The 21,825-nt window shown below is 46.9% G+C and overlaps 2 protein-coding genes across 15 annotated transcripts in view; one reads left to right on the plus strand and one right to left on the minus strand.

Annotated features, from left to right (window-relative positions):
- The window catches only part of SYT11 (synaptotagmin 11), a 28,937-nt gene extending 15,921 nt beyond the window's left edge, over positions 1 to 13,016 (minus strand). For both annotated transcript variants that reach the window (XM_015451189.4, XM_015451195.4), the window contains exons 1-2: positions 12,722 to 13,016; positions 3,004 to 3,830 (exon numbers count right to left, since the gene is read on the minus strand). In XM_015451189.4, coding sequence (XP_015306675.1) covers positions 3,004 to 3,830; positions 12,722 to 12,755 — 861 coding nt within the window. In that variant the 5' untranslated portion in view covers positions 12,756 to 13,016. The remainder of the gene's footprint in view (positions 1 to 3,003; positions 3,831 to 12,721) is intronic.
- Positions 13,017 to 15,737: 2,721 nt separating this feature from the next.
- GON4L (gon-4 like) overlaps positions 15,738 to 21,825 on the plus strand; it is a 102,094-nt gene continuing 96,006 nt past the window's right edge. For 12 of the 13 annotated variants that reach the window (XR_006692977.3, XR_001493445.4, XR_012413536.1 and 9 more), the window contains exons 1-2: positions 15,738 to 15,793; positions 18,767 to 19,297. Coding sequence is in view for 7 of the 13 variants with exons in the window: in XM_005541506.4 (XP_005541563.3) it covers positions 18,793 to 19,297 (505 nt within the window). In the remaining 6 variants the exon portion in view is untranslated. Of the gene's footprint in view, positions 15,794 to 18,766; positions 19,298 to 21,825 lie in introns of those variants that run through there. The other variant, XM_065532462.1, reaches the window with a different exon arrangement.

A 21,825-nucleotide genomic window follows, 5' to 3' on the forward strand; every position in this document is an offset into this window, starting at 1 on the left:
TGGGCTGGCTGCAGGGGGACAGGTGCCTGCTACAGAACAGAGAAGGCAAGAACACACACACGCAGAGTGTGCTCCCCACTGTTGACGACCCAGACTTGACACAGTGCCCTTCTTCGGCAGGCAAACCTTCTTCCTGGGTGCTCACTGCTCACTCTGCACCTGCTAACTTAGGAGCCTCTTCTATCCAATCCTGAGCCTCCTGTCTCCCCACTGAGTCCACTGAGGGCTTGCAGGTAAAAAAGGTATCAAGAAATAAGTATGGGCCAGGCGCGGTGGCTCAAGCCTGTAATCCCAGCACTTTGGGAGGCCGAGACGGGCGGATCACGAGGTCAGGAGATCGAGACCATCCTGGCTGACACAGTGAAACCCCGTCTCTACTAAAAAATACAAAAAAACTAGCCGGGCGAGGTGGCGGGCGCTTGTAGTCCTAGCTACTCGGGAGGCTGAGGCAGGAGAATGGCGTGAACCCGGGAGGCGGAGCTTGCAGTGAGCCAAGATCACGCCACTGCACTCCAGCCTGGGCGGCAGAGCGAGACTCTGTCTCAAAAAAAAAAAAAAAAAGAAAAAAAAAAAAGAAATAAGTATGAGGCCGGGCGCGGTGGCTCAAGCCTGTAATCCCAGCACTTTGGGAGGCCGAGACGGGTGGATCACAAGGTCAGCAGATCGAGACCATCCTGGCTAACCCGGTGAAACCCCGTCTCTACTAAAAAATACAAAAAACTAGCCGGGCAAGGTGGCGGGCGCCTGTAATCCCAGCTACTGGGGAGGCTGAGGCAGGAGAATGGTATAAACCCGGGAGGCGGAGCTTGCAGTGAGCTGAGATCCGGCCACTGCACTCCAGCCTGGGCGACAGAGCAAGACTCCGTCTCAAAAAAAAAAAAAAAAAAAAAAAAAAGAAATAAGTATGATCTGCCCCCAGGCAGAGCTCTTTCTGGGAGATGTGCAGTTGTTTCTAGTGGCCTCGAAATTCTTTCCTAATCTCCTTCACCAATTCAGTCCTCCCTTGTCTTCCTCCACTTTGTCAAAACAAAATGTAAATATTTACAAACCACATGCATCACCCAGGTATCAAACTTGACTAATAATAGAAATAACAATAGTAGTAACGGTCACAATTTATTGAAGGCTCACTATGTCCTAGTGGCTACATAAAATCATCATCCTACTCTAGTCCCATAAGAAACTGAAACTTCGGCCGGGCGCGGTGGCTCACGCCTGTAATCCCAGCACTTTGGAAGGCCAAGGCGGGCGGATCATAAGGTCAGGAAATTGAGACCATCCTGGCTAACACAGTGAAACCCCGTCTCTACTAAAAATACAAAAACATTAGCTGGGCATGGTGGTGGGTGCCTGTAGTCCCAGCTACTCGGGAGGCTGAGGCAAGAGAATGGCGTGAACCCGGGAGGTGGAGCTTGCAGTGAGCCCAGATCGCGCCACTGCACTCCAGCCTGGGCGACAGAGCGAGACTGCGTCTCAAAAAAAAAAAAAAAAAAAAAGAAAGAAAGAAAGTGAAGCAGCTTGCCCAAGGTCATTTAGCTGATGGAATTTGGACTTAAACTCAAGTCTGATTTCAAAGTCCTTGCTGTTTTAACCACTTACGTTATACCCTGAAAAAGACATGAAACTCTAAGTTTAAAATTTCAGCAACTTCCTTCATAGCACCTACCATACTCACTATAGAGAAACTGCAAAAAATATTTGTCTTTCTCCTCCAATAAAATGAAACCTCTTCAAGAGCAATCATATGCCAGGCATATTATCTCATTTGATTCTCATAACCCTGTAAGGAAGGCAATATTATGAGCTCCATTTTACAGATGAGAAAATAGAGGCTTAGAGGGGTCGAGTAACTCACCTGTGTCACACAGCTGGCAAGTGGTGAGCTGGAGAGTAAAGTCATGCAGTCCAATTCTGGAGCCCAAGTGTTTAACTGCAGCATTTGACTGCCTCCCCAGTTGTGGAAGAAATAAATGAACTAATGGGGTTGGATGGGGCTACATTTACTGTACTCCTGAAATGACAACTCAAGAGCCAATGTCCATCCAGTGGGAAGAGGGGGAGAGAAAACAGGATGGAGGGCCCTCGTCCCTCTTCTAATACAAAGAGGGAGGACAGGAGAAATGGAGAGAGGGAAAGTGTCTATGGCAAAGGCTTGGGCCTAGAAGGGTAAAGCAATTCACTGAATTGCATTGTAAAATGGTCATAAGGAGACATATGCATGACGGCTGGGCGCGGTGGCTCACGCCTGTAATCCCAGTACTTTGGGAGGCCAAGGCAGGTGGATCACCTGAGGATAGAAGTTCAAGACCAGCTGGGCCAACATGGTGAAACCCTGTTTCTACTAAAAATACAAAAAATTAGCCAGGTGTGGTGATGGGCACTTGTAATCCCAGCTACTCGGGAGGCTGAGGCAGGAGGATCGCTTGAACCCGGGAGGTGGGGGTTGCAATGAGCCAAGATTGCACCATTGCAGTCCAGCCTGGGGGACAAGAGTGAAACTCTGTCTCAAAAAAAAAAAAAAAAAAAAAAAAAGACATGTACATGGTATCATTTACAACCCTAGGTTAGGTTGGGAAAGGGAAGCTGAGGGAAAAATTACTGAACTATTGTCCTAGCTTCTCAGCTGTGAAAAATAAATTCACTGGAGGAAGATCACATCATTTTGGAGAGGAAATTAGCCCCCATATCCCTGATATGATGGAGGATCTACAACTGGTAGGCCAGCCTGTTCCAAGTAAGCTGAGCATCATCAGGATGCCAACCACTAAGTGAAATGGTGGAAGCTATCTGACCTTCTCTCCTCAGGAAGTTGCTGCTTAGAGGAGACCTAATCTGCCAGGTCCTCTGTCTTACTCTGACCACTGCTTATTCTTGACAGCCAAGAGCTTCCTCTCTATAGCCCTTCTTTGCCACCCATCCCACTCCCCTCCCACTTCCATTTATCCCCTGAGATATTTTCTCCCCCAACCTACCATTGCTCCCCAACACACACTTCCTACTCACCTGGATGTTCCTTTTGATGATGTCCCTGGTCAGTTGTACCTTGCCTGTGCTGGGGTCCACCCCTGCCAGTGGCACCATGACCTCGCCGATGACATCATCCCGAGAGAAGCGGTCAAAGCTGAGGACGAGGAAGTGCAGCACCAGGTCCTGCAGCTGGCTGTAGGGGATGCCATAGAAGGTGAAGGTCTCGTCAAACACAGGGTCCAGGGTCTTCCTCAGCACTCTGGTCTTCACCCGATGCCGCTTGTCAGGAAGGATGGTCATTTTGATGTAGGGGTCAGATCCCTGGGTCTGGTCATCCATCACTGGCAGCCCATGGGCCTCCTGGATTGTCACCACCAGGGCTTTTTTCGGGAAGTTATAGTCCACTGAGAAGGTGAGGGATCCTAGCATGACATCCTCCTCTGGAGATGATGGAGAGGTGGTTTTGCTCTCCCCAGGGGTCAGGCTTGTAATAGGGCTCCTTAGTTCTTCCCCATAGTCCATTTTGATGGGTAATTGGTCTATACAAGATCCAGAGCTAGGCCCCCTGGGACTTTTGTCTCGGCTTAGCAGGCCAGCCTCTGCTGCGTCCACCAACAGGTTCCTACGTCCACCTTCCCTCCCAGGACCATCTTTGTCCCTCCGCACTTTGATGATTTTCTTCTTGTTGCTGAGGGTCTCTGGGTATATGCTGATGCCTTTGAGCATGTGAATAAACTTGTATGGTGGGTTCTTGTGCTTCTTCTCTGCCTGCTGGTGGCAGCATGACCAGACAAAGACGGTCACCGAGACACACACCACCAGCACAGAGGCCCCAATGAGGCCGGCCACCACCGGTGACACATCTGAAGGCAGAGACCAGAGGTGTGTCAGGGCGGGTGGACTTTACCTCCTGTCTAGATTTCCCCTGCTCATTGCTGCTGCTGGAGCCAAGCTAATCTGCAGTCTAGCCTCTAAAGCAAAATGTGCTCATCTGGGCTTCAGAGTCTTTCCCTTCTATTAGAGGCACCTTCTCCCAACCTCTCCAACCACTCCATGGCTTTTCCTCCCGGCCAAACCTAGATGAAAGGTTTATCTTCTCTAGAAAGCCTTCTCTGAAGCACCCCACTTGACTTTCTGTTCTTTTCTAGACCTTCTCTCAGCATTTATAGACTTGGTTTGCTCATATTGATTTGTGCTTCACATAAAGCTGCTCTGTACGTGTTCCAAGGTCACCTTTTTCATGGGCACCTGTTCACTTCAACTGTTACACAAGATTTTTAGTTTCAGGAGGATATTCCATAGCATCCAGAACAAGGCCTGCATCGACTGTCAGGTAGGGTGGAAGGATGTGGACCTGAGTTTAGATGGTCTTGGTAGGGTGCTCAGGGTGTTAAAAATGGATGGGTGGGCCAGGCACGGTGGCTCACGCCTGTAATCCAGCACTTTGGGAGGCCAAGGCGGGTGGATCACAAGGTCAGGAGATTGAGACCATCCTGGCTAATATGGTGAAACCCGTCTCTACTAAATATACAAAAAATTAGCCGGGCGTGGTGGCAGGTGCCTCTAGTCCCAGCTACTCAGGAGGCTGAGGCAGGAGAATGGCGTGAACCCACGGGGTGGAGCTTGCAGTGAGCTGAGATTGACCACTGCACTCCAGCCTGGGCAACAGAGTGAGACTCTGTCTCAAAAAAAAAAAAAAAAAAAAAAGATGGGTGCCAAAAGAAAGAACTCTGGGTTTATGTACTTTCAAAATATGTTCCAAAATTTTAGCTCCCATGTATATAAAATACAAGGCTGGGTGCAGTGGCTCACACCTATAATCCTGGCACTTTGGGAGGCTGAGGCAGGCGGACTCTGAAGTCAGGAGTTCAAGACCAGCCTGACCAACATGGTGAAACCCCGTCTCTACTAAAAACATAAAAAATTATCCAGGCGTGGTGGCATGTGCCTATAATCCCAGCTACTTGGGAGACTGATGCAGGAGAATCGCTTGAACCTGGGAGGCAGAGGTTGCAGTGAGCTGAGACCGTGCCACTGCACTCCAGCCTGGGCGATGGAAAAAAAAAGTATTCGTCTCAAAAAAAAAAAACGTATTCCTCCAGGATGAATATATCCATTGTAGGCAAAAATAGGTGTATATGTATATATGTGTGTGTGTGTGTGTATATATACATGCATGTATTTATTTATACATATATTATTCTAAATAGGAAGAAATAGGGACTTTCTCTTTTCATTATTATTACCTTAATAAATCATTCGCTGGAAGACATAGGAGTTTTCTTCCCTATTAGTGGAAAATGTCAGATCTTTGCTCAAATGTCACCTTCTTAGGCCTTTCCTCACTCCCCTATTTAAAAGTGCAATCTTCTCCATTCTTGCCACCCACTCTTCCTAGCCTTAATTTTTTCAACATGCCTTGTCATTATCTCTCTCTGATACACATACCCCTACACATGTAAGAAAAAAAATATAAAATACATACACAATTATGTAAGAATAAACACCCCCACACACATTATTTTACAATTCATTATTTATCTTCACTAGAATATAAGTCTCATGAGGACAAAAATTTATGTCTGTTTTGTTCATTGCTGTACCCTCAGCACTTAAAACACATAGCAGGTACTTAATATGTATTTGTTGGATGAACAAATAACTAAAGAGAAATAGGCCGGGTGTGGCAGCTCACGCCTGCTATCCCAGCACTTTGCGAGGCCGAGGCAGGCAGATTACCTGAGGTCAGGTGTTCAAGACCAACCTGGCCAACATGGCGAAACCCTGTCTCTACTAAAAAAAAATACAAAAATTGGTCAGGTGTGGTGACACACACCTGTAATCCCAATTACTCAGGAGGCTGAGGCGGGAGAATCACTTGAACCCGGGAGGTGGAGGTTGTAGTGAGCAGAGATCGTGCCACTGCACTCCAGCCTGGATGAAAGACTGAGACTCCATCTCAAAAAAAAAAAAAAAAAAAAAGAGAGAGAGAGAGAGAGAGAAATAGATGTTTTTTTTTGTTTCCCTTACCCTAGTCTTATCTTTTCCCACACAAATTGGACCCTCAAGTTTTTTCGCTCCCTCAAGTTCATTGAGGCTAAGTTGGGTTTAGGCCTTAAAGGTCCAGATAAGGTCTATAGTTTTCCACTTTACTTTTTAGGGGACCATTTGGAAGGGAGGGAGAACTAAGGAAATAAATGTAGCCTGGGCAACATGGCAAAACCCCATCTCTACCAAAAAAATTACAAAAATTAGCAGGGCATGGTGGCACATGCCTGTAGTCCCAGCTATTTGGGAGGCCAAGGTGGGAAGATCACTTGAGCCCAGGATGTGGAGGTTGCAGTGAGTTGAGATCATGCCACTGCACTCGAACCTGGGCAACAGAGCGAGGAAAAAAAAAAAGAAATAGACATAATTCCAGCATTTTCCAGATTCTTTTTGGAACATTCTTTTTTTTATTTTTTGAGATGGAGTTTCGCTCTTGTTGCCCAGGCTAAAGTGCAATGGCGCGATCACAGCTCACCGCAACCTCCGCCTTTCAAGTTCAAGTGATTCTCCTGCCTCAGCCTCTCGAAGAGGAAGAGCTGGGATTACAGGCATGAGCCGCCGTGTCCTGCCTGAAACATTCTTGTATCAGGCATCTGTGCAGCTCACTGCTTCACTTTTTGTGAGCCTGAAACCTCACTGGATGAGAGAAGTATTTCCTGTCTGCCCCAAGTAAGATAATGTTCCCATCATCCTTCCTTATTTTTCTTCATGGAGCTTATTATCCTGTCATATATTTATCATCTGTCTTCGATCACTAGACAAGCTTAATAAAACAGCAACTCTGTCTGTTTTGTTCACTGCTATAGTCCCAGGTCCTAGAACTATGCGGTACATAGTAATTGTTCAGTGAACAAAAGAGTCAGTGAATTCAAAACAGCCTCCGAAGATTAGAAAGAGAGGATTGAGGCCGGGTGTGGTGGCTCATGCCTGTAATCCCAGCACTTTGGGAGGCCAAGGTAGGCAGATCATCTGAGGTCAGGAGTTTGAGACCAGCCTGGCCAACATGGTGAAACCCTGTCTCTACTAAAAATGTAAAAAGTAGCCAGGCATGGTGGCAGGTGCCTGTAATCCCAGCTACTCAGGAGGCTGAGGCAGAGAACTGCTTAAACCCAGGAGGCGGAGGCTGCAGTGAGCTGAGATTGTGCTACTGCACTCCATTCTGGGTGACAGAGCGAGACTCCATCTTAAAAAAAAAAAAAGGGATTGAGTTAAGATGATTACATATATCAGGGATAAATGCAAATTTCTATTTGGACTTGAAAACCTATTTATAGTCAATAACCTCACTGATGAGTCAAAAATGACTTAGGAATTTAGGCAACCATAAGCTTGGACTATAATTAGTATAATGCCTACTATTTTCCCTTCTATTAGAGGTATCCTTTCCTATCCTCTCCAACGAATCCATATCTTTTTCTTCCCTCCAAACCTGGATGAAAGGTTTATCTTCTCTAGAAAGCCTATGGGCATGATAAGCACAATACTATGAGCATAATGTCCAGATTACATGAGAGGCAGGTATAATTTCATCTGCACTGGTCATAATACACATGTAATATTGTGTATCGCAGTGACAATGATAAAACTGCTATTTTTTGTGTAAATTTATATGTCCCTGCCAGGCATTGTGGTAGAGCTTACTTTTTTTTTTCTTTTGAGACAGGGTCTCATTTTATTGCCTAGGCTGGAGTGCAGTGGCACAAGCTTGGCCCACTGCAACCTCCACCACCTGGGCTCAAGTGATCCTCCTTCCTCAGCCTCCTGAGTAGCTGGGACTACAGGCACATGCCACCACACCTGGCTAATTTTCGTATTTTTTTTTTTTTTTGAGACGGAGTCTCGCTCTGTCGCCCAGGCTGAAGTGCAGTGGCCGGATCTCAGCTCACTGCAAGCTCTGCCTCCCGGGTTTACGCCATTCTCCTGCCTCAGCCTCCCGAGTAGCTGGGACTACAGGCGCCCGTCACCTCACCCAGCTAGTTTTTTGTATTTTTTTAGTAGAGACAGGGTTTCACCGTGTTAGCCAGGATGGTCTCGATCTCCTGACCTCGTAGTCTCAGCCTCCCAAAGTGCTGGGATTACAGGCTTGAGCCACCGCGCCCGGCCAATTTTCGTATTTTTTATAGAGATGGAATTTCACCATGTCGCTCAGGCTGGAGTGAAGTAGCATGATCACAGCTTACTGCAGCTTTGACCTCCCCAGTTCAAATGATCTTCCTGCCTCAGCCTCCTGAGTAACTGGGACTACAGGCATGTGCCATCACGCCCAGCTAATTTTTTTTTTTTTTTTTTTTTCCTGAGATGGAGTCTTGCTTTGCCCAGACTGGAGTGCAATGGCGTGATCTCGGCTCACTGAAACCTCTGCCTCCCGGGTTCAAGCGATTCTCCTGCCTCAGCCTCCTGAGTAGCTGGGATTACCGGCACGTGACACCACGCCCGGCCAGTTTTTGTATTTTTAGTAGAGACAGGTTTCACCATGTTGGCCAGGCTGGTCTTGAACTCCTGACCTCAAGTGATCTGCCAGCCTTGGTCCCCCAAAGTGCTAGGATTACAGGTGTGAGCCACCATGCCCAGCCAATTTTTAAATTTTTTTTAGAGATGAGTCTTCACTATATTGCCCAGTTGGTCTTGAACTCCTGGGCTCAAGCAATTCTCCCGCTTTAGTCTCCACCAAATTGCTGGGATTACAGGTGTAAGCCACCATGCCTAACCAAGGAAGAGTTACGTTTTATTTAAAATTATATATATTTATTATTATTATTATTTTAGAGACATGGGCTTACTCTGTGGCCCAGGCTGGAGTGCAGTGGTGCAATCACAGCTCACTGCAGTCTTGAACTCCTGGGCTCAAGCAAATTTACTACCCTAGACTCCTGAATAGTTGGGACTACAGGCCCATGCCACTATGCCTGGTTAATTAAAAAAAAAGTTTTTTTTAGAGACAAGGTGCTATGTTGCCCAGTCTGGTTTCGAATTCCTGGCCTCAAGATCCTCTTTCATCAGTCTCTTGAGTTGCTGGAATTATAGGCATGATCCACTGTACCCAGATACATTTTAAAATAATATAGATAAGGAGCAAAACATTATTAACAAAATAAATCAAGGTGACTATGTCTATATCCATACCGAATAATACCAGTGTTTAGTCTCAAAGTATTAAATGAAATAGCTTTTAGGGAAAGTTTTCACAAAATGGAGACAGCCTTGGTAGTAAGATACTTGAAGGCAGGCAGGAATATCCTATGGATCTTTGAATCTCTCAGAGTCTCTTGCTTCTAATAGGAGTTCAGTAAATATTTGGTTGAACAACTAATTGGATTCAGTTGCCAATAAGAATGGGCACAGCCTAAGGAAGTGGCTCTCCATTCATCAATCAGGTGCTTTCCTGCAAATTGCTTGCTACTCATTAGTGAAACTGAACATTGTCTCTATTAGAAGAGGAAGACAGGAAACTACCAAGACAGGCATATTTTTAAGAATAATCATAAAGAGAGATCTGAAGGCTGATAAGGAGACACCTGGGCAATTCTTTTGGCTCTATCACAGATTTATTCTCTGCAGCAGTGAGTGGCGGGGGAGCAGGAACCCACTGCTGCTTACATGTTTACAATGCATCAACTTTTATTGTTAGAAAATGGAGGCCGGGCGCGGTGGCTCAAGCCTGTAATCCCAGCACTTTGGGAGGCCGAGGCGGGTGGATCATGAGGTCAGGAGATCGAGACCATCCTGGCTAACGTGGTGAAACCCCGTCTCTACTAAAAATACAAAAAACTAGCCAGGCGAGGTGGCGGGCGCCTGTAGTCCCAGCTACTCGGAGGCTGAGGCGGGAGAATGGCGTGAACCCGGGAGGTGGAGCTTGCAGGGAGCTGAGATCGCGCCACTGCACTCCAGCCTGGGAGACACAGCGAGACTCCGTCTCAAAAAAAAAAAAAGAAAATGGAGATACGGTAGTAAAGAGAGAAGATGAAGAATTCTCATATTCCAGGAGGATAGAGAAGGAAAGGAAGAGAAACAGATGAACGCGTCTTTGAATTATCTAGGTGTTCCCCCTGGCCTTGTTTCCTATTTTTGCTGTCCTTTCTTCATTTTAGTATTTGTTGACTCTTGCCTCTCTCCCTGAAACCCAAGACAATGAGCTAGAAACATCAAAGATATTGAAACCTAGAGCTCTCTGTCTTGCTTTAGTCAAAAGCTTGGTGGGAAATGGAAGTTGAAACTAATGGCTGAAGTGAGTATTTTAAAGTAGCTATAAATTGCAGTGACCTGTGATTCTCGCTCCTTTTGTCCTCCATGGTCATAGATAATTGAGTGTTGGCTTGGTGTATCACCCAAGTGCTGTGGCATTTGAAATGAAGTACTCTATGAGATGTGAAAAATTTGGAAGTGGTAGTTCTCTATGTAGAAGACCCTCTGTAATGGTTTAAAAAACTGCAAGACACACTGGGCTATTGGCCAGCTCCTTCAGCTTCTGACCAGAACTGCTTTTATTGATACCCCCTTTCCTAAACATAGCCTTTCACTGTCAAGTAGGCCAATATAATACAATGGAATGAGAATAAATTTTGGTTTCAGCCAGACATTGGTTTAAATTCTAGCACTGGCCAGGTGCAGTGGCTCAGGCCTGTAATCCCAGCACTTTGGGAGGCCGAAGTGGGCAGATCATCTGAGGTCGGGAGTTCAAGACCAGCCTGACCAACATGGAGAAACCCCGTCTCTACTAAAAATACAAAATTAGCCGGGCGTGGTGGCACATGTCTGTAATCCCAGCTACTTGGCAGGCTGAGGCAGGATAATCACTTGAACCCAGGAGGTGGAGGTTGTGGTGGGCCGAGATCATGCCATTGCACTCCAACCTGGGCAACAAGATTGAAACTCTGTCTCAAAAACAAAAACTAGCACTACCTTTACTCATTTGTTTGACTTTAGCCAAGTTATTTTATTTCTGAGCCTTGGTTTCCTTGTCTGGCAAGTATATATAATAATACATACAGTCAAGGGTATTTGTTAGGATTAAATAAAATGTAGTATGTAACAGGCTGATACAATTTATTTTCCCTTTTCCAATAATAGTCCCTCTAAGAGAAATCACTGTATTATGTTCCACACCATCTCCTTTTTCAAGGATTCTGGAACTGCAGTTAGGGAAAGGAATCTGTTGGAAGGGCATAAGAAGAAAAAGAACAGGAAGAAATCATGGATTGCTCATGTGATCATGAAAGGGACTTTTGTTTTGGGAACTTAGAACTCAAAGAATAAAGATGCGGAAGGTGAAGTGGAAGAAAAAATACAATCAAGATTTAGCCTTGGGGAATAAGTGAGAACAAGTAGTTAATGAATGTGAAGATCTGTTATCTGAATACATCTGATTTGATTTCTTCTTCCTTATTCTGAGAGGATAGAACACACTGGGTTCTGCTCATTTCACTGCACCTCTTATTCAGGAATGAGAAAAGCCATTTCCTAGCTGGATTGTGTCTCCACCCTAAAAACTGAAGTCCCGATGCTCAAACCTTCTGGATTGTCTGAGGAATAGAATCCCTGAAGGAATAAGAAGGTTCTTTGGCAGCAACTCTCACTGGCTTCCCCCTTCTAAACTGTAGTAGAATTAAGGAGAAGCAGGGCAATTATATTTTATTTTTTTGGCCAGGAAAGCATAACACAGGAAGTTTGCTCCTTTAGCATATACCGGAGGAGTCCCCAAAGAGGAAAAAACTTCCTTCTCAAGCTTGTCTTTGCCACCTTCTTCCCTATTTTCCACTCCACTTTCTGCTCCGGGAGTGTAAAACTAATCTTGGAGCCCACAGGGCTGGGTCGGGGACCAGCCGCTCTGAAATGACGTAATGCTTTCTGCGGTACACAAAGCGGCCTCCCCCAGGCTGGGCCTCTTTCGCCCCTCCCCCTCCGGCCTGGATCGCGCCCCCGCCAGCATCAACGCGGGTTAGTCCCCCTTTTTGAAAAGCCGGCCCAGGGAAATAGGGAACAAAGGCCCCGGAAGGACAGCCTCGGCGCTGCCAGGAGGCCCAGAAATAGACATCACGTCATCCCCCAGCCCAGCAGCGCCAAGCGCCATTTGGTAGCATCGGATGGACCCCACCATTACGATGCAGAATGGAACTTGCAGGGCTCACGTTTCCTCCTAGCTCCAGCATCCAGCTGACCGGCTTAAGGAGTGGCTTCCTTTTTGCTCCCCACCCCCGCACCCCTCTTTCCCCAGAGGCCGCCGCGTCCCCTGGCTGCCAGCCACACGGCCCACAGTCTCCAAGCTGCCATCTTGATGCCCCATCCCCCTTGTCACCTCCCTCCCCCGCAGCCCTTAGGAATGGGAGGGGGAGGAAGGGGCACCGCCCTGCGTGCCCCAAGGGGGAGGGCTCGTCCTACCCCACCTCTCCTCCCCCAGAAGGAGGGGTTCACATCCTCCGCACGCTTGCTGTTTCTCACCTCCAGCAGTGCTGACAGTGCACCATACAAGGTTTTAGCATCCTGGACTTCCCCACCCTCGGTGTGGCTCTGGACCTGCCAGTCCCTGCAGCCCATAGCTCAAGTTCATGCACTGTCAACTGCCCACTACCCACCACCACAGGCCCGATTTTAGCGAGGCTGGCACTTTGAAGGCTCTGGTCTGGGCTGCATTCTCTGCCCTGCCGCTGGGCCCCCTTGGCCTTGCACCCATTCTGACCACCTCAAGCTTAGTTTTCCCGAGTCTACTTACCAAAGCTAGGTCGGATATTGGTGATCTCAGCCATGTCGTAATCAGAGGCTGTTGCTATAATGTTTTTGCAATGGTGAGACAACTCTGGGCACCCTCGGTCAGTACCGAGGCCGCAGCTGTAGAGCTCTAGGTCAGGGAAGGAGGAAGGTATCCAGCGGACGCCTCCTGCGACGGTCCGGCCCCTAGTTGTCAGCTGCGCTCGGCTCTTAACGATGCTCCGGGGATGCGCTGAGCTAAGGATGCAGGTGCAGTCAGACTGGTCCTGATGCGAGGTAGGCTCCGCCTTCTTCCGAATGGTCCTCGGAAGAAGACTCCGCCTCTGCCCGAAAGATTACGGAAGTCATACCACGCCCCTTCCGGAAGATCTCCGGGAGGGTACTCCTCCCACCGCCGAGTTTTCCCGAGAATGAGGCCCCTCCCACTGACGGGCTGTGGTTCCAAAACGAGAAAGTTCTGAGGAGTAAGAAGCGTCGGTAGATTATTTTTTATTATTATTGTTTTGAGACAGAGTCTCGCTCTGTCGCCCAGGCTGGAGTGCAGTGGCCAGATCTCGGCTCACTGCAAGCTCCGCCTCCCGGGATCACGCCATTCTCCCGCCTCAGCCTCCCGAGTAGCTGGGACTACAGGCGCCCGCCACCTCGCCCGGCTAGTTTTTTGTGTTTTTTTAGCAGAGACGGGGTTTCACCGTGTTAGCCAGGATGGTCTCGATATTGTGACCTCGTGATCCACCCGTCTCGGCCTCCCAAAGTGCTGGGATTACAGGCTTGAGCCACCGCGCCCGGCCGCGTCGGTAGATTATTACATGAAATCCTCCGATTTCAGTTTCCTGGGCTTTAATACAGCAGCAAAATGTTCTCGGTCCTGAGTTCCAGAATTTTGAGAAAATAAAATTGTGTACTGCCTGGATTTCAGTATCGATTGCCATCATTATGCTTTCTGAGACCGCTAAAGGTTATTACGGAACTTTTTTTTAGGCTCATATTTCACAGTGGATGGAAACTGTCCTAAACCTCAGAAACTCTGATGAAAGACCTAACCTGGGGATGGTTGCACAAGTCTGAACATTTACTAATTTTTAAAAAACAGTCGGGCACGGTGGCTCACGCCTGTAATCCCAAACCCTTCGGAGGCCGAGGCGGGCAGATCACTTGAGGTCAGGAGTTCGAGACCAGCCTGGCCAGCATGGTGAAACCCCCGTCTCTACTAAAAATACAAAGATTAGCCGGGAGTGGTGGTGCACGCTACTTGGAAGGCTGAGACACGAGGATCGCTTGAGCCCAGGAGGTGGAGGTTGCAGTGAACCGAGATTACGCCACTGCACTCCAGCCTGGGCAACAGAACAAGACTCTGTCTCAAAAAAAAAAAAAAAAAAAAAAAAGGCCGAGAGCGGTGGCTCAAGCCTGTAATCCCAGCACTTTGGGAGGCCGAGGCGGGCGGATCACGAGGTCAGGAGATCCAGACCATCCTGGCTAACACAGTGAAACCCCGTCTCTACTAAAAAAATACAAAAAACTAGCCGGGCGAGGTGGCGGGCGCCTGTAGTCCCAGCTACTCGGGAGGCTGAGGCAGGAGAATGGCGTTAAACCCGGGAGGCAGAGCTTGCAGTGAGCTGAGATCCGGCCACTGCACTCCAGCCTGGGCGACAGAGGGAGACTCCATCTCAAAAAAAAAAAAAATCATTTAATTGTACACGTAAAACAGATAGATATTGTGGTATGTAAAGCTGTCTTTTTTTTAAACAAACAAACAAAAAAAAACTAATGAAAAGTGCCAAGGTTAATCAGTGTTGAATTGTTTTTCATGAGCCTCACTGTGCTTAGGGTTTCGTATGAGAGAGAGGCCAAACCAAAGGATCTGTGTATTCTGTAGGTCAAAGGACAACACACATGAAACTCTGAGCTTCTGGAGTCTTCCTTGGTATTTGGGAGAGTTGGTGTGATTCAGGTTAGAGTCAGACTACTGCCAATTATAGCCGTGTTTGGGTAAATTTGAACCTTCATTTTGGCTGTGGATAATTTCATCCTGTTGGATTCTGTTTACAGATAGGATTAGTTCAAATGTATAAATTTTTGTTGGTGGTTTACCTGTAAAATGAGGGGGTTGAAAGTATTTTTCCAGCTTTTGACATTCTGTTTTTATTTTTATTATTATTTTTTAGTCTCCGTGGATTCCAGACATTCTGTATTTCTAGAAAAGTGGAAATAACATCATTTTAGGAGTCATTCATTCATTCATTAATTCGCTCATTCAAAAAGCGTGTATTGAATTATTGAACATCTGGTACACCCCAGGCAGCCTCCTGGACACTGGGTCAATGCATTATTAGCTAGAATTAGGAGACTTAATACCTGATTCTCCTTGATAGCTGTCTGTGTACCATTGTGAAATTACCTACTCAGCTGAGCCAGAACTTTGTCCTGTGCAAACTGGAATATGATATAATAATCTAATAGTTTATTGTGGAGACCACGTCACCTAAGAAAATGTGAGAGCATTTTGTAAAATGTAGAATATTGTACATATATGAATAATTACTGTAGCCTGAGTCCAAGACTGCCTTAGCAACCTCCACCTCCCGGGTTCAAGCGATTCTCCTGCCTCAGCCTCCGGAGTAGCTGCGATTACAGGCATGCGCCACCACGCCCAGCTAATTTTGTATATTTAGTAGAGACGAGGGTTCATCATGTTAGCCAGGCTGATCTCGAACTCCTGACCTCAGGTAATCCGCCCTCCTCCGTCTCCCAAAGTGCTGGGATTACCGGCGTGAGCCATGGCGCCCGGCCCCTAAATTAGCTGTTAATCTAAACCACTGAACCTTAACCTCATTTTTGAGTAGGCTAACTCCATGGGCAGAGAAAGTCAAGTAGTGCCTTTAAATTTTTTTGCCAATAACTGACGCACTAGCGCTGTGGCTTCACTCTGCCCTCAAATGGGATGGCGCATAGTGTTAGGCGCATGCTCCTTGAAGCCCTGCGGCGCGGCGCTCCTAGGCTCGGGGACGCGCACGCAATTCGCTGTCGTTGGCTGACTTCCGGTGGTGCCAAAGCCGTTTCCGCGGAATCAGGCCGGCAGGTGAGGGTACAGGTTTATGTGTGGTGGGGTGGGAAGAGGCAGGTGGGAGCTGGGACACCTGGGCGAACGATGTCCAGGACGAGAGGGTCCGGTCTGAGGGTGGGCGCGGGGTGCGTAGCGGAAGTTAAGGGCGTGAAGGTCTCTAGTTGGGAATGGGGATTGGGGCCAGCCCTGGGCACCGAGGTGGAAGCGCGGTTGGGACCCCTTTTGAAAATGTTTTCCTAGGAGAGAGCCGTGCCGGGGCTGCCTCCACATTGGCATTCATTCACCCTGCTGGTCCGACTTGGGTTCCCAAAAAAGCGGACTCTGTCGAGCTACTGTTGTGTTTGAAGTGCCTGGAGCTGAAGTAGCTGTCTTTTTTCCTTTTTTTTCTTTCTTTCTTTTTCTTTTGTTTTCCTTTTTTTGATCTCAGTAATTATCTGTGAAATAAAAGAGTTGCCCTGGCTACTCCCATTCTATTTCTCATCCAGTCACCACCATCTCTCACAGGAATCTAACGAAATCTTCATGTTTTATTAAGCTTTAATTACTAAGGACATCAGTTGATTGAGGGGATGGAGAATCTCCCCTAATGTCTTGGAGAAACAGAAGGGAGGTTTAAAACTAACTATAGGTCGGGCGCGGTGGCTCATGCCTATAATTCTAGCACTTTGGGAGGCTGAGGTGGGAGGATCGCTTGAGGCCAGGAGTTTGAGACCAGTCTGGGTAATAAATTGAGACCCCGTCTCTACAAAAAAAAAAAAACAACAAAAAATAAAAAACATCGCTGAGGGTTGTGGCAAGTGCCTGTAGTCCCGGCTACTTGGGAGGCTGAGGCCAGAGGGTCATTGGAGCCCAGGAGTCTGAGGCTGCAGTGACTAGGATCTTGCCACTGCACTCCAATCTGGGCAACAGAGCCAGACCTTGTCTCTGGAGAGAAAGAGAGAAAGAAAAGAAAGAAAGAGAAATCTAACCTTAGACTCTTAGAGTTACAAAGAACTTTTGTTTTTCCAGCTTTCATCTAGTACTCTGATAAGTGGACATTCAGGCTTTGCTTGAACATTGCCAGTGATCTGACACAAGGCGGCTTATTCTATTGTTGGATCTATTTATGACAGTAAAGTTTTCCTGGGTAATAAGATGTCTTTTTTTTTTTTTTTTTTTTTTTTTTTTGGAGACAGAGTCTTGCTCTGTTGCCCAGAGTGGAGTGCAGTGGCATGATCTTGGCTCACTGCAACCTCCACCTCCTGGGTTCAAGTGATTCTCCTGCTTCAGCCTCCCGAGAAGCTGGGACTACAGGTGGCCACCACCACGCCTGGCTAATTTTTGTATTTTTTAGTAGAGACAAGGTTTCACCATATTGACCAGGCTGGTCTCAAACTCCTGACCTTGTGATCCACCCGCCTTGGCCTTCCAAAGTGTTGGGATTACAGGTGTGAGCCACTGCGCCCAGCCACCATCAGTTTTTATATAATGCTTAACACTTGGCCCAAATGCTGCACAGAATAAGTTGTTTAACCTCTGTTTCATTTATTATTCAGGGAGCTTTCACTGAGTATCTACAATATTCAGTGACATATGGAGTATCTACAATACCCAAATACTGAACTGGTGCAGTGGCTTGGATGGAACCGTAATCCCAATGACTTGGGAGGCTGAGGTGGGAGCGTTGCTTGAGCCCAGGAGGTCGAGGCTGCCGCGAACTATGTTCATGCCATTGCAATGCAGCCTGGGTGACAGAGCAATACCTTGTTCCAAAAAAAACCCAGATACTGCTGGATGTTAGGGATATGAGTTGAAATAATCCTGTTTCTCAAAAAGCTCATAGTTTTGGAGGAAGCAGACAAGAAACAGAAAGACGAGAAACCATTACAAAACTGATAAGTATTGTAAAAGAGGTTTGCAAACAGGTACTAAAAGAACATAGAGGATACCCTCTGGTTTAGGTCAGTAGTGCCCTTAAAATGTGATAACTAGAATTGAAGCAAAAAGCCAAGAAGTAACATAGCACAGAGGATAGTAGGATTCTCATCTTCCTTGTTTCAACACAAAATTTGTTAATATAGCCTAACCTTTTCTTTTTTTTTTTTTTTTTGAGATGGAGTTTTACTCTTGTCGCCCAGGCTGGAGTACAATGATGAGCGATTTTGGCTCATGGCAGCCTCCACGTCCAGGTTCAAGTGATTGTCCTGCCTCAGCCTCTGGAGTAGTTGAGATCACAGGCGTGCACCACCATGCCTGGCTAATTTTGTATTTTTAGTAGAGACAAGGTTTCTCCATGTTGGTCAGGCTGGTCTCGAACTCCTGACCTCAGGTGATCTGCCCACCTCGGTCTCCCAAAGTGCTGGGATTACAGACGTGAGCCAACACCCAGCCAACATAGCCTAACCTTTTAAACAGTCACACTTTGCTTTTGATTTGTTTCCGTTAATGGAAATACCTGTTTATTAAAACAGCAATAGCAAACATGTATTGATCATTTACCATCTAATGAAGTGGATGCTACTATATTCCATTTTATAGCTGAAAAAACTGAGATTCAGGATGAGTAACTCACACAAGGTCATAAAGCTGGAGAGAAGGTGACTCTGGAAACATCCAGACAGTCTGACTCCATAGTTTATTCTCAGCATCATGCTAGTCTACCACCCTGATGGTAATAATAACAATGTTTATTAATCTCTTACCCTTTAATTCTTGTAACAATTCTATGAAGTAAGAGCAATTATTTTTTACTGTTGAGGATACTGAAGACTTGCAAAGTTAAATCACTTGGCCAAGGTAACTGTAGTCCATCAGTAGTAATCAGTAGAGTTGAGATTTGAACTCAGTCACTTAACCGCTGTCTCTCAGCTTCCACCTAAAGGGAAATTGTGCGTTTGGTGTGAAGTATTGTGTTCGTGATTGAACATGAATAAATGAAAAGATAATTGAGTAAATGTTACTATGATTAATTAATATGAAGGCAGTAAGAACTTGTTTTTATTCTTTCAGAATGGAACAAAAGTGGGACTTTTAAAATGTTGCCCTGTAAGAAGAGAAGAACTACAGTGACAGAGTCCCTGCAGCATAAAGGCAATCAGGAGGAAAACAACGTAGACCTAGAATCAGCTGTTAAACCAGAATCTGACCAGGTTAAGGACTTGAGGTCAGTGTCACTGTCCTGGGATCCAAGTCATGGCAGAGTAGCTGGCTTCGAAGTACAATCTGTGCAGGATGCAGGAAATCAGCTTGGTATGGAGGATACATCTCTGAGCTCTGGGATGCTCACCCAGGACACAAATGTACCAATTCTAGAAAGTGTTGATGTTGCCATCTCTCAGGGAATCACCCTACCTTCCTTGGAGTCTTTTCACTCCCTTAATATACACATTGGTAAAGGAAAACTCCAGGCTACTGGCTCAAAAAGAGGGAAAAAAATTACACTGAGGCCTGGGCCAGTTACCCAAGAAGACAGACGTGATCATCCTATCCTAAAGGAGCCTTTTTCAGAAGAGCCTAGTGAAGAAGTCAAGGAAGAAGGAGGTAAGGTATAAAAGGTCTCTAGGTTACATTCTTGTCAATACCTCTTTGCCATTGCTATTTCTGGGTGCCTTTACAGAGTAGTATTTCTGAAAGGGGATATTGATTTGGTACGGAATTAGAACTGTTGTGTTTCTTTTTTTTTTTTTTTTTTTGAGACGGAGTCTCACGCTGTTGCCCAGGCTGGAGTGCAGTGGCGCGATCTCGGCTCACTGCAAGCTCCGCCTCCTGGGTTCACACCATTCTCCTGCCTCAGCCTCCTGAGTAGCTAGGACTACAGGCGCCCGCCACCGCGCCCGGCTAATTTTTTTTGTATTTTTAGTAGAGACGGGGTTTCACTGTGGTCTCGATCTCCTGACCTTGTGATCCGCCCGCCTCGGCCTCCCAAAGTGCTGGGATTACAGGCTTGAGCCACCGCGCCCGGCCGAACTGTTGTGTTTCTAAGGGTCAGCAGTTAACTAGTTTTTTTCATGAGACAGAATCTTGCTCTGTCACCGGGCTAGAGTGCAATGGTGGGATCTCGACTCACTGCAGCCTCCACCTCCTGGGTTCAAGCGATTCTCCTGCCTCAGCCTCCCAAGTATCTGGGATTACAGGCATCTGCCACCACTCCTGGCTAATTTTGTATTTTTAGTAGAGACGGGGTTTCACCACATTGGTCAGGCTGGTCTCGGAACTCCTGACCTCAGGTGATCCATTCGCCTTGGCCTCCCAGAGTGCTGGGATTATAGGTGTGAGCCACTGTGCCTGGCCAGCAGTGAACTTTAGGAATGAATATAGACTTTCCTTTCCCCTCCCATTCCCTATATCCACTTCTGTATCCCTTTCATTCCATTCTCTCATCCTTTATTTGGTGTGTCTGGAGATGTGTATGGTCTTTTGTGATTGGGCAGCAGCTTAAAGGGGGAGACTACTGCCTGGGACACTGGGAAAGGCTCTACTGAGATGAATGACCCTTCCAATTTGAAGGATGAATTGAGGTTTGACAGAAAATGGTATGGGCACATAGGCCGAGAACAGTACACAAAGATACACTGGCAGAAGAGGATGGTGACATGGTTGCTTGGAAGAGGTGGTGGGAGATGACTTCTTTTTTTGTTTGTTTTTTTTTTTGAGACGGAGTCTCTCTCTGTCGCCCAGGCTGGAGTGCAGTGGTGTCATCTTGGCACACTGCAACCTCCGCCTCCTGTGTTCAAGTGATTCCCTTGCTTCAGCCTCACGCGTAGCTGGGATTACAGGTGCCCGCCACCATGTCCGGCTAATTTTTGTATTTTTATTAGAGACAGGGTTTCCCCATGTTGGCCAGGCTGGTCTCAAACTCCTGACCTCAGGTGATCCACCTACCTTGGCCTCACAAAGTGCTGGGATTATAGGCGTGAGCCACCGCGCCCTACTAAGATGACTTTAGAGTAGTAGATTGTGCTAAGATTGTGAAGGGTTTTGTTTTTCATACCAAGGCATTTGAGCTTTTCCTGTAGGTAGGTGATAGTCATTTAAACGGCTAAGCAGAACACATTTATGCTTTAGAAAAGATACCAACTTCTCTTATTCATTTTTTTTTTTTTTTTGAGACAGATTCTCACTCTGTCACCCAGGCTGGAGTACAGTGGTATGATCTTGGTTCACTGCAACCTCCACCTCCCCTATTCAAGTGATTCTCTTGCCTCAGCCTCCTGAGTAGCTAGTATTACAGGCGCCCGCCACCATGCTCAGCTAATTTTTGTATTTTTAGTGGAAATGGGGTTTCACCGGGTTAGCCAGCCTAGTCTTGAGCTCCGAACCTCAGGTGATCCACCTGCCTTAGCCTCCCAAAGTGCTGGGATTACAGGCATGAGCCACCACACCTGGCCGAGATTGTGAAGGGTTTCGTTTTTCATATTAAGGCATTTGAGCTTTTCCTGTAGGTAGGTAGGTGATTTTTTTCTTTTTTTTGAGCTCTGTTGCCAGGCTGGAGTGCAGTGGCACTATCTCGTCTCACTGCAACGTCTGCCTCCTGGGTTCAAGCAATTTTTCTACCTCAGCCTCCCAAGTAGCTGGGACTACAGGCGCATGCTGCCATGCTCAGCTATTTTTTTTTTTTTTTTGTATTTTAGTTGAGACAGGGTTTCACCATGCTGGCCACTCTGGTCTCGAACTCCTGACCTCGTGATCTGCCGACCTCAGCCTCTCAAAGTGCTAGGATTACAGGCGTGAGCCACCGCACCTGGCCTATTCATTCATTTTGACTGTTAAGATGTTTTCCTTTTTGCCGAATTTTAAGTCCACTTGAGTCTCGCTCTGTGGCCCAGGCTGGAGTGCAGTGGTGCCATCTCAGCCACTGCAAGCTCCGCCTCCCGGGTTCACACTGTTCTCCTGCCTCAGCCTCCTGAGTAGCTGGGACTACAGGCACCCGCCACTATGCCCGGCTAATTTTTTGTACTTTTAGTAGAGACGGGGTTTCACTGCGTTAGCCAGGATGGTCTCGATCTCCTGACCTTGTGATCCGCCCACCTTGGCCTCCCAAAGTGCTGAGATTACAGGCGTGAGCCACT

The sequence above is a fragment of the Macaca fascicularis genome, chromosome 1, assembly GCF_037993035.2.
Source record: "Macaca fascicularis isolate 582-1 chromosome 1, T2T-MFA8v1.1".
NCBI lineage: Eukaryota > Metazoa > Chordata > Mammalia > Primates > Cercopithecidae > Macaca > Macaca fascicularis.